The sequence below is a fragment of the Merops nubicus genome, unplaced genomic scaffold (genome assembly GCF_000691845.1).
Source record: "Merops nubicus isolate BGI_N331 unplaced genomic scaffold, ASM69184v1 scaffold15540, whole genome shotgun sequence".
NCBI lineage: Eukaryota > Metazoa > Chordata > Aves > Coraciiformes > Meropidae > Merops > Merops nubicus.
This window is the reverse complement of record NW_008581045.1, coordinates 26,942-39,446: the sequence shown is the minus strand read 5'-3', so window position 1 is coordinate 39,446 and position 12,505 is coordinate 26,942. Positions and strand designations below refer to the sequence as shown.

The window sequence follows — 12,505 nt, the reverse complement described above, 5'->3', positions numbered from 1 at the left end:
CTACCTTTATGTCGGGATTAACAGCACACATATGTGGTGTGTGCCAGCAAACTTGTTTAAGCTTTCTTCTGTGATCCCTGAAATATTTTGTACGCTTTGGCCTGCAGGTGCTGGATGTCAGCAAGGAAGGGAAGGAAGAGGTGTTCTATGGGCCCACGCTCCCCTTTGCTTCCAATGGGATAGCAGCATGCTTTCTTCCTGCTCCTCACTTCACGTGCCCCAACCTCCAGACTCTGCAAGTGCCTCACCACAGGATCGGCACAATGTGACACATGGAACGGGCACCTCATCAAATCAGAAGTGGAGGGAGAAAAAAAAACAACTCAAACCCTGTGTACAGAAGGGTTCCTCTGGGTCAGTGAGAAGAATCAATCCCCGTGGGCTGCTGCTGCTTTACCTTCACACGTTTGTCTTAAAGTTGAGTCACGGTAGGCAGGAAGGAAGCTATAAAAACTGCAGCTCCTCTCCCCTGCCGCAGATGTAGAAGCATTCACACGAGAGCGTTTGGTGTTTCTGCTGTGATTCCTTGCTACCTGTCTCCATTTCCTTATGCAACCTCGTAAGGCATTGTGAATGCTCTCGGCTTCTCCCGGGCTGCTGCACTCTGAGTCTGCACGTTCAGTTCTTCACTAATGGCACTTTCAAAGCCAACAGAAAGCTCTGTTGATGTTGACAAAGATGATATAATGCTGTGGTAATTATGCAACTTACTCGATACCTTTGGCAAAAAGGATAACAAATGTGTTGACTTCCAAACTCCTTCATTTACAGTTTCTTGTTTTGATAATGCTTCATTTGAAATTTAAATACTGCAAAGGAGATTAAAACAAAAATAAAAACCAAACAGGCCCTATAGTATATGAGGAAGAGATAAGAATTGTCTCAGCTGAAAGAGAGACTGAAGCTTCATGGTTAAACCCAAGTCTGAACTGAATGTGTTTGTCTGAGAATCTGAAGATCATTTGGGATGTCATTTACCAAGGTCCACTATCAAATAAATGTTACCTTCTGTCATATGATCAGTTCTTCCTGACAGCTGCAGTCTTTTAATGGTGGAGAACAGCCTCTTTACTGTATAATTAAAATGTGCCATTTACCTAATATTTTTAATATCCAGTTTGCAAGGGGTCACCACATTTACAATTATCAATGAACAGTCTCATTTTGCCCAACATATGGTCCCACAAATCACTGGTCTCCAGAGGCTAAACAGGTGTAGAACAATGTCAATATTTATTTATTTATTCTTTCAGTTTATCTAGTGTGTCTCCATTCCCTGCTCCAGGCATATGCCAGCTCACAATAAATACTCTAACCTGTTGTATTTTGGCTTTGCTTGGCTACTGCAGTCCCTGTCTCTTATTTCTGTGTTTTATTTACATATCTAACAAGAACTTCAGTGTTTGTAAATATTAACCAAGCATGTAATTAAATCTTTATTTATGATTTATGGGTACTATGCACTTCTATGCTTTACCTGCTGACCTGTTCTCTGCCACAGTGTTGTCCGAGCAGGCCTATGAAATCCCTGTGGATGCTGGTGCAGAGCAGGCTGCAGCTGAGACCGGTACTTGCTGGGCAGGAGCAGCTTTGACTTTGTCCAGTGAGCAGCGTTGCCACATCAAATGCATCTTGTAACTCTTTAAAGAGTCTGGTTGGTTAGTCATACAGGGAACTGAACTTTCTACTTTCTCCCTGTTCGTGTCTTTAGCTGGGCAGCGTACTCACGCAACATCACCTTTCCTTTTCTGGTAATTTTCAGGTTAGAAAGTTTTATGTTTTGTTTCTTTTTTTCTTTTTTTTCCTGAGCTTCCTCACTCTGGAGCAGAGCTGCTGCGGTGCTGGCTTTGCCTGGCACACCAGCTTGGGTGCTAACAAGGTCTCCCTCTGTGCACAAAGCAAGCCGGCATCCACGCAGTCCTCCTCTCTAACTGGGAGATGCACAGGCTGCGCAGGCTCCTATAGCAGGATTTATTTATTTATTTCAAAAAAAATTCCTTTGATCTCCTGGAAATCGGCACGCAAGGGCCAGCTCTGCCAACAGGCCGTTTACACTTTACCAATCTGTTGTCCTGCATGGGCTGCAGGCCCAAGCCTGGCAAGGGTTTGTTACGCGTGACTTGCAGGGACACAAACACGTTACCTGTCTCAGCTTGGAGAGAAGGGTGGCTGAAATAAAGCGTGGAGGGAGAGATCTTTGGAGCTTTGAGCCTCATCCTGGAGGTGTCACAGGAGGTGAGTGAGCAGCTTTCGCTCCAGGTGCAGAACTGACATATGCTTCCTGTTTTGTAACAGTTTTGTGGGAGACTCAAAGCTCTCGGCCTTTGTAAGGCCCAGTGCCATTGTAAGTCCAGACAACAGTGCCAAGCGTATTTTGTACGTCTCATCTCAGTTTTGCTGCTTTTATTCCTAGGCCTGTAGCTTACCACAGCCGTAGCCATGGAGCCATTTCTCAGCCGCTCCTGGAGCGCCAGGGTGGGGCTGAGGGTGGGTCTGGCTGCCTGCGGAGGAGCTGCAGCAGCAGGCTGGGCCAGAGGCCGGGGCTGGAGCAGGCGGCTTCCTCACGCGGAGCAGCGTGCGCCTCGGTACGAGGACTGAAAAGCAGGAGCCTATGTCAGGAGAGTTATTTATCATGTTTGTTCTGCCCTTCGGACGTTCTTATGGTTCCGGTTGTTACCACCAATTGTACGTACTGGTGAGTAGCAGTTTTCAACAGCTGTGCAATTGCATTAAATTAGGGAAGGGTCCCACAGCCACAGAGCCTCCGGACAACACATATGCTCCTCTTAGTGTCAGGAGTCTGCTCCGGCTCTTAATCATCACGCTCCACTAATTATGGAGAAGTCTTTCACGGCAACCTCTTAGCCCCTGAGCCTTTCTGACACACTCTACTATCTGGGTCTTTCTGCTTTTGTTGCAGGACCTACAGGCCAGATGGGGGTGTTTTGCTGCACCTGAAGTCAGAAAAGCCGCATAGCCCTTGCCAGGTGAGCGAAAACAGGTCAGTTATTGCCAGGTGGGAGAAGAGAAGACTGGTAATGCAGGAGCAGGCAGCGGCTCTGCCCTGGCCAAGGGTCTCTGCTAGGGAGGAACAGGTGGTGGGAGGGCAAGGCTGGCTTCACCTGCCACCACCAGCGGCTGCCCGGGAGCTGAAGCTTCTGGATCAGCATGTCCATGCTCTGTTGTCTTTCCGTGTAGTGTCCCTGGCTTCTGAAACTGCACCAGCAGCAGGCTCCTGTGCACGAGCTCCGGACCTGCCTCTGCTGTTCTAAGCCGTGTACTGGTTTTGGCAGACTTAAACCTTTGACCCCAGCCTTTGTCCCTACCCAGCCTACCACTTCGGGTGCATACCTCTGAAATGCAGTTAACTCAGGTTTTCCACGGAGCCTTAAAGCTGACCATAATAAGAATATTTCCATGCTTGGTGGTTCTGTTACTCATGTCAGCACAGCATGAGAGAAGATGCTGACACAGGTCCCTCAGGTTCCCAGCTGGGAGTGTGCAAGGTGACAGCACAGGCTGCAACCAGTAAGAACCGATGAGTTTTTCACGAAGGAGGCATCCTTGCAGGTGAATAATGCAACAGCAGTTTCTAGCACATGAGCCAGTGCAGTTCTGTGCTCCTGAATTCCTTAGATTTACAGATTAAAGCTACTTCTATCTTCAGCTAGGCTTTTGGGCCACAAGGTTTTGAGGGCTGTCCTGAAGAGCTGTCCTGTGGTCTCTTTTCTTGGGCCATTCCCATAAAGAGTAACAGTTTCTCCTTTATACAGCATACTTCGCTTTTGAGTCCCAAGATGGGTTATCAGCTCTTCTTTGCTATAGCTGACCACAGTGGCAATGAGCTGTTTTGTGCTTTTTACCCCCATGCCCCTCAATTTCTAGTGGCAGAGGCACCAACAGCCTCTTCTGCCCCTTCGCTCTCTTGAGTATTTCACACCCCAGTGCTGACCAAATAAACACATACACATTATGAGCTAGTATGCAGCAATTCTGCTTCTGTGCACTAGTGTTTTTGTAATCCTTGCACTTCCACTTGTGGCTCATGCTTTTCTTTTTAATTTGGCAGCCTTCAGGGAAAGTAGGCAATTCAAACTTCTGTAACTCTTTTTCCTCTAAGTTTTGCCTTCCCCAGTTACCCTCCCCCAAAACTACAGAGATTTAATACATCAGTTGCAGAATGGTGGAGAAATAGATAATTGAATATTCACACATGCAGAAACAACACAGGCAGAATGTGGAACAATGTGGAAACAAGCGCGAAAAGAGGCGGCATCTGTTTATTGAAAATTAGAATGTAGAATAAATTAAGAGGGCAAGGTTAAAACACTTCATCTGCAGGCAGAGTTTGTAGGGGAGGAAGACTTTGCAGGAAGTTTAGCACGTACAACTATATAAAGAGCTTCTGCAGTTTTATTTTTGCAAAACAGGCTTCTTTTTTTTTTTTCTTTTTTCCCCCAAGGACACATTTTAAAGGGAAGAAGTGTCCACATAAAGAATGGTTTTCCAATAGAGATGATTGTATAGAGCTGTTTCACAGTAATGCCAGAATTAAAACACTTAAAATGTTAACTCTTACTCAGGTAAGGTGATGAGGCCGTGTTGCAAATGCTTCAAGTGCCAAAGAACAGAGTAGCTTTAGCAGTATCTTCAGGTCATCTAAGTGAATGGTGTGCTCATTTTTCCACTAGTGCCCATACAGGTCATGTTGCCCCTCTCCAAAATGAATAATGAATTTAGAAAACTTGCATTTTTAATGCCTGTTTAGGTGACATTCTGCAGGGAAGAGAGTAGATCCAAGATAGCGTTTGATGGATTGAAAAAGGCAGTGAATTAGGTTGTGATGTGGAATTACTCTGCTGGCGTGTCCCAAGGCCTCCAAAGACACCACATCTATGAATACAGGATCCAAGTTTGTAACATTTTTGTTGTTGTTTTTCTAGACATACCTGCACATTTTGTACATTAAGTCTACAGAAGGTTTACCATTTTAAAGCTGCTCAAGCAGACAAAAGCCATATCCTCGTCATTCATCATAAAAACAAGCTTAATTATGCTAGGCCATATTGACACTGCATCAGATTTTTAATCTTCAGCATAATTTTATAACCATTGCTAACAGATGGGCTGATTACACTGAATTTGAGTTTTAAGTAATAGTTAAAATTTATAAAATATGATTAATTGAAACACCCATGCATACATAATTTTCAAAAGCTACCAAAAGGAGGAAAACCAGAGTGCAATAAAGCCGTTTTTCCGTTTCCTGAGGGAACTACAACTGCATTTAGGTGGACAGTTATCAAAGTTCCTTTAATGACTCAGGAAGCAGCAAACGTAATTGTACTGAAGAGGAGCCACCAATAACAACAGATACACAGAACCTTCCTCTTCCCATAGGTCTGCTGCTCTATTCTAGCATACAAGGTGTAAATGTTTCTATTTCAGCAGTTCTTTTATTGAAAAAAGTGCCTTCCACCCTTTTTTTTTTTTTTTGGCACTGAAAATGAAAGCAAGGAGTAATTTAAATTACCACATTTCTGCTCTTTCATAACAATAACAAATGGAAAATTCTTATAAAGCAGAGGCACAGCTTTGTGAGACTCATGGAGGATGTATGTGATTTTGAACAGGAGGTGTCTTTTTTTTCCTGTTATTTTAAGGCTAGTAAAGGAAAGTACCATTGTTCATGATGTGCTGGACATCTGTTTCGTATCGCAAGGATGATAAAGTGTCAGAGGTGATTGGTGTCCTGAATTCTGGAATAGGGAAGCTATAAAAATGAAATATGTTCTCTTCAGCTTTCAATTCTATATAGAATCATAGAATCATTTCAGTTGGAAAGACCTTTAAGATCATCAAGTCCAACCATTAACCTAATAGAGCCAGCCCCAGCACTAAACCATGTCCCTCAGCACCACATCTACGCATCTTTTAACTAACGCCAGGGATGGCAACACCACCACTGCCCTGGGCAACCTGTCCCAGTGCTTGACAACCCTTTCTGTGAAGAAACCTCAACCTCCTCTGGTGCAGCTTGAGGCCATTTCCTCTTGTCCTATCACTTGGGAGAATATATCTATTGCAAAAAATTGTATATATATAACTATAATACATATAACACAATAATACAGTATGTATAATATTATTATATACTATGACAACATATCATATGTATTATTATATACAATATTATGTAATTATTACATACTGCAAAAAAGAAAAGGGGATGTATCCTGGGATATCCCTCTGGCCAATGAGGTCAGAGTAGACAGTGCTCGCAAAGCTGCTGTACGTTAAGCAGGTCTCCTGCCAACAGTAGTACTGCTTCTGAACAAAAGGAGATGCTGGGCATAGACCACACACCAGGCTTGGGGATAGAAAAAGCTTACTGAAATGTAGTATTTTGTTAAAATTCCATTGACATAAGGTGATACTGTAGTTAGAGTAATTAATCAATGTTCAAAACGGCTTAATACCACCAACTTTTCATTATACAGAAGGGGAGTAGGACTGAGCTCAGGTGTATATGTTGACATTTCTCTGAATTTCATTAGGTACTCCAGCTACAACTTTACTTTCAGGATCTTATCACCCTTAATTATGGGAGTCACAACAGCAGCATGCGTGGGCTGGTGCTCCCTGAAAAGAAGGGAACGAAGGAAGGACAAGAACCTGGGTAGGGGGTCTTAGGAATGCTGTTGCTCCAAGCCTGTGTGTGAGCAGACAGAAAAGCCTCCATGAGGTGAGTAAAAGAACTGCAGTGGTGTCTCTCTGTCCAAACAGCAATAGTTTAGGATTGTTCAATCCTAAACAATAGGGTTGTTTTTCAAGGCTAATGTTTGAACGTAAAATGAAATATATCAATAAGGTCTGTAAATTGTAGCATAGTTGAGGTTGGAAGGAACCTTTAAAGTTTATCTAGTCCCAACACCCCTGCAGGGAGCAGGTCCATCTTCAACTAGATCAGATTGCTTGGAGCCCAAATGAACCTGAGTGTCAGTGGTTCCAGGGCTGGGATATCCACCACCTCTCTGGGCGAGAGCCTGTGCCAGTGTTTCACACCCTCATCGTAAAAAAAATTCTTCCATCTAGTCTGAATCTCTGGTGGGTTCTCACAAGAGTGGAGTAGAGGTGGAGAATCTCCTCCCCAGGACTGTTAAAAATCATGGATTGATAAATGGAGAGCTATGGTGGTCTTGTGTTCATATGACGATTGCAAGTTAGTGATCACCACACAGGTTTTCATCAGGCGAATGCGTGCTTCTCTAATACCAGCCAGTTGCTCAGGTGCTAACTGAACAGTTCTTTGTGGAAGTCAGCTTTCAGTGTGCAACAGAATAGCTTCACAAGTCCTAGACATCTGCATTAGGTCACACTCTGGTGCTTGATATAAACATGAGCAAACAAATAGCCAAAGGTCCCACTGCACAGGTCTGCATCCACACACAATACAAAGCAGCATGATCTCAACTACCATATTTTCTATAAGCTGGTAGAAACAGCCGTTATCTTCTCAAACAGCTCGAATGAATAAGTAAAAATACTCTCACTGTTGTATAATTGTAGTGCAGATGCCCTGGCAAATCCACACTCCTCAGTTTTTTTGTTGCAAGCAGCTAGCTACTTTAAGGTTTGGCCCCCAAAACCATGCCCCACCCCCCTCCCCCCCCCAGCTGCTGTGGTCTAGGGTTGGTGACATCCAAACAGCAATTTCTGTTGTTTTCTCTGCAGTCAGTGACAGAACTCAAATTAATTACCAGTCTTATTAGATACAGAGTAAGGCTTAGTATTTGTCTCTAGGAAAGTGATCTTGGGACATACCTTTCTCCATCTGCTGGAAATCATCACAGACTTGAGACATGATCTTTTTCCTGTAATCAACAGTCTTGTCACACACTCATGGAAGCCTTGCTTAATAGATTTGCTGTGACACTCAGCTGGCATAAAATGGACAACAGGCATCTGACCTGTATTAGTGGCCAGCAGATCATCCTGCAAATGGCTCAGCAAAGACAACTGCCCAGCACTGGTGGAAGCGTTTGGTAATTCATTGCTTCTGAAAAACAGAGACTCCAAAACCTGTAAGGCTGTGCAAGGCAGCGATACGTCTGCACCCTGTGGTCTGCAGAGGATTTCTGTCCCAATGCTCTCTGGATTTCTCCCTATACAGCCTTGACAACAGATGTCTGAAATTTCCTGTCCCAACTCCCACCGTGCAGAGACTCTCACTGAGCCTCTGAGGTGGGTATATGACTGTGGAGTAACACCAAAGTGTCTGCTGGCTCCAGTTCAGATTTAAAATGCTTACAAAGTGCCCATGAGCACTGGCAGGACAGTGGCTCAGAAGCAAGAGGCCTAAGTAAGTATGACATTAGGGAGCTGCTTATCTTCTGTCCAAAGTCACTGCACGCTGAGGTACCTGCTGGCTAAACCCTGTGGTGATGTTCTCAGCTGCCCAAGAAGCCAAGCTCCGCACTGCCGGGCTACTGACCCCTGGGGCAGAACTAACAGCCCAGCTGCTGCTTCTTTCTGCTCCACATGGTCCAATACAGATGCCTCAGCACACACCCACCATTGTCAGCCTTCCACGAAGGACCACAGGGATGAGTCCTTTGGTGGAGGAAGAAGAGGAAAGCAAACTTGGCAGGGGATGAGCTCCTTTCCTGATGGAGGTTAAAGATACCACTCACCAGTAGGTGAAAGTCTTATTTTCAGATCTCCTCTTCACATGATTTACAGCAAGGCTCTATCCTGCTGTTTCTCAAGCACAGTGAAGAGGCAGACTTTGCATCTATATGCAGACAAACTGCTCCTGCCAGTGGTGGCAAGCAGTGTGAAAGCTTTCCAGGATCTCCTGCTCTTAGCTTAAGCAGTTTTCCATGCATTGGGTAAGGAAGCTAGACATTCATACTGTTTTTAAGCCAAACTATTCATATGTAAAATAATATGGAAAGGTTTAATTTAAATAATGTCCAGAGTCCTACTTAGGACTTAGTCTTTATACAGACATCATCTAATCACACATAATACATAATTTATTTTATTTCATCGTGGTTTTCAGTCTTTTTCTATATTGTACTTAAAATCAGGACTGACTTCTTTCCTCCTAACTGGTTCTGGATTCTTGTTTCGGTGTATGCTTGGTAAGTCAATCTACACAAGCACTCTGCAAGCCTTCATCTCATTAATATTATCAGAACTGTCAGTCACATCTGCAAATGTCCATACCAAATAATTAAACCAAACCAGATTGCCCATTTGGCAGTGGTTGATGAATACGATGCAAAACGCTTTATTCCTGTTTGCATTAACTTTTTGACAGAGAAGAATGATAATTTCCAAACTGCTTAAATTAGTTTCTCATGCACCAGGAGCTGCCACACATTTACATACAGCCCTGTTGCTCTTTCAGAAACTCCCAACTGGTATTAAATATGTCTTTAACGTCCTACTAAACACATCATTAAATTTTTTGTTATAATAACTAGTCTATCCTTAGAAGTCAAAGGTTTTACTTTCAGGAAGCAATACTACAGTCAGATGTCTGTTCTGTAATTTACTGTGTTGTAGCACTCAAATGTCAAAGACATCTCTATTAATCCCTCGTGGAGAGGTTTTTATTTTTTTAATTTATTTTTTCTAAAAGCTTTTAGGAAGCACAATCCTCATGTGATGAATAAAACTCCTCCCAGTTACAGAAGCTTACAAGAAGCTACAATGCAAGTTCAATAAGTCACTTTCATAATGAAAAGAGCCTCCATGTTCTGCACTATTAAGTAGCCTAAAGAGGCTTTTAGTTACTGCATTATCTGAAGTAACGATAGCTGATTTAGGGAAAAAGATTATCTACTTCGACTTGATAAGATCACTGTAACGAAAGAGAAGCTGCTCTGAACATGATTTTAAGGATTTTTGCAGAGCTATTAGACACAAAAATAATCTTTCCTTCCCATTAATATCATAAAGTTAAAATCTGAGTAACTTGAAAAGTAAGCAGCCTGTTCATCAGTGTTGCCATTAAGGGCAAACTTACCACTCCCAAAGTCCCATAAGTAGTTGCAGAAATACAGGTTTATTGAGGGAAGTGAAAAATGCAAATACCACAGCCAGTAATGAAAGTTTCCTGAGAACTTCATGGGGACAAAAAAAAAAAATGTAGAAGTTACAGAGCTAGACCTGTTGTGGAAAGACTGAAAAGATAACCCATAGCTCAGCAAATATTTGAAAGATCCAACTTTTGAAGCAAACAAGGAATAATTACTAGCCTATGATCAAAAAGCATGAACTCTCCAAATAAGTATTTTCTTTAGAAGTCTGTCCTCTTTCTTTTTTTTTTTTCTCACACCGTTTACACCTAGTGTAAGTTAAATGGATAATTAGCAACATCATGATTAATAAAAATGGGATTAATTAAATACCCTGGGACACTGGAAATTATAGGTTAAGAATTATCTGTTAATGTTAAGAGCATAGTATTGAAAAGGAAGAGAACAGGAAATCTGAACCTGCCTTTTCATATTTTACCCACAATGACAACAGAAGAGATTTCACACAGGAATCTGAAAGACTTTAATGTTTTAATAGGGGTGGCAGGTTCAGAGAGCTGTGTACATTTTGTGCCACATGTACACAAGCCCTCTCTTAACAAATGGCAGCTCTGTGGTACTGGCACAGCTCCTGGTGAACACACTGCCTTCAACAGGTACAGTACTAGAGGTCACAGGTTCTTCTCATTCTAGTAAAATAATAAATTAGAAATTACAAAGTTATGATTTTCTTAAGACAATACTGAATAAAATTCTTCAAAAGTAGAGTGTTAATAGGGCCAGGCCTCTCTCAATGTGAACTGAGCTGTGATATTACTTTAATTCTTTAAAAATCCTACCTTGTATATTAATACAGAGCCTGTATTGCATGTAACAAATTTGCTGTATCATTCAGTCCCCATTCAACAGTATATTGTGTTACTCTTCACATGCATGACAATGTTCAAATATCACAGAAATTATTAGAATTAATACATAACTTGGGAAAAAAACCAACAAACCAACCAACCAAAACCCACAGAACTGATAAATGTGTTGCCATTGTAAAGGAAAAAAACATGGTTGGCGTGTGGTAGAGTGTAGTTTCAGGTATGGACAGTGTCAGAACATCCAAGAGGGAAGGATTAATCACCAGCACGCTGCTAACCTGTCTCATTTTCCAGCTTTTGTATCTCATTTTGTCCAGCCTCTGCGAGGTAAGATAAGAGTCTTTTATAGGCTTCTCTGTTGAAAAAAAAAACACAAAAGAACATAACATGTAACTTAATCTCACACATCCTAGGAGTAAAAGCACGTAATTCCCAAATACACTGTTTACATATTTGGATATTAAACACACTAATTTTCTCCTCCTCCTCACCTATTCAACTGCTTTGTTTGCTGTGAATTTTTAGCACAGCCAGGTTGGAAGAAGAATAAGGATGGCATTGTTTATGGCTACAAGTGTAGTGAAGCTGCTTACAAATCTACTTGTTTAACAAAATGCTGTGGGGTTTCTTTTATTTATTTATTTATTTATTTTAAAACATTGGCATTCAGACTTCATCATGTTTGCTACCTGATTTCTGCATAAGAAATCTTTCTGTGACTCATGCTACAGCACAGTGACGTGACCACTGGCACGAGGGTGCAGACTGGCACTGACACAGATTTGAGACCATCATCCTCAACAAAGGGCAACAACTATTTTAAAATAAACCTGGAATTCAGAAGGGGACTGTCACTCAAGTGGATTTTCCAGAAGAGTGTGTATGTATTGGCAAAGCTCTTCACCTGAAGTTCATTCTAATAATCTCCAAACTAGACAATATAATTATTGTTAAAGTACTGCCTCTGACATTTAGGTCTAGTCTAATTATACATATTTTTTCATGAAATATTAACTTGAGCAAACAAAACTGCAGTTTTCATACTAGTTCCTTGCAATAATAATACTGGGCATCAACACTATAATTATCTAATGCAACTTCTGAAATTTGTTACTTATACATATATAACAGACATATATGGGTTTGCAGTTTAATGCCTACAATAATAATTGCACAAATAATAATAATTGCACAAAATATGTTAATATAATGTTAGCTAGTAGCCAGGATTCTAGACAGAAAAATCAGTGGTGCTCTTACAAAAAAAAAAAATGTTCATGGATCACCTTCGACTGCTGTGTAATGGAGCACATTTGAAATATAAATTATTAATACAAAGCATCAACAACGGGTTAGATAATATATACATTAAGTGATGATGGTAAAATAAATTTAGCTCTTCAGTAATCTCCAAGCATGTATTTCAGGAAGCTCAAACAACTTGCTTTTTTTTTTTTCAGATTTTTTAGGTAAATGAGTGAATTTTTACCTTATTAACAGTATATGTATAAAAAAAGAACACATTATCAAAAGATCAAAAGCAAATAGTACGAAAATCCTACATATTCTGGTACTTCTGTCTGGCAC

The 12,505-nt window shown here is 41.5% G+C and overlaps 2 protein-coding genes across 2 annotated transcripts in view; one reads left to right on the top strand and one right to left on the bottom strand.

Annotated features, from left to right (window-relative positions):
- The window catches only part of KLHL32 (kelch-like family member 32), a gene marked incomplete at its 5' end in the record, with an annotated part of 37,431 nt that extends 37,049 nt beyond the window's left edge, over positions 1-382 (top strand). Inside the window, one exon of the mRNA XM_008948530.1 lies at positions 108-382. Coding sequence (XP_008946778.1) covers positions 108-269 — 162 coding nt within the window. The remainder of the gene's footprint in view (positions 1-107) is intronic.
- Positions 383-547: 165 nt separating this feature from the next.
- Positions 548-12,505, bottom strand: part of LOC103780824 (protein MMS22-like) — a gene marked incomplete at its 5' end in the record, with an annotated part of 34,149 nt that continues 22,191 nt past the window's right edge. The window contains 2 exons of the mRNA XM_008948519.1: positions 548-660; positions 11,197-11,273. Of these exons, the coding sequence (XP_008946767.1) occupies positions 548-660; positions 11,197-11,273 (190 nt within the window). The remainder of the gene's footprint in view (positions 661-11,196; positions 11,274-12,505) is intronic.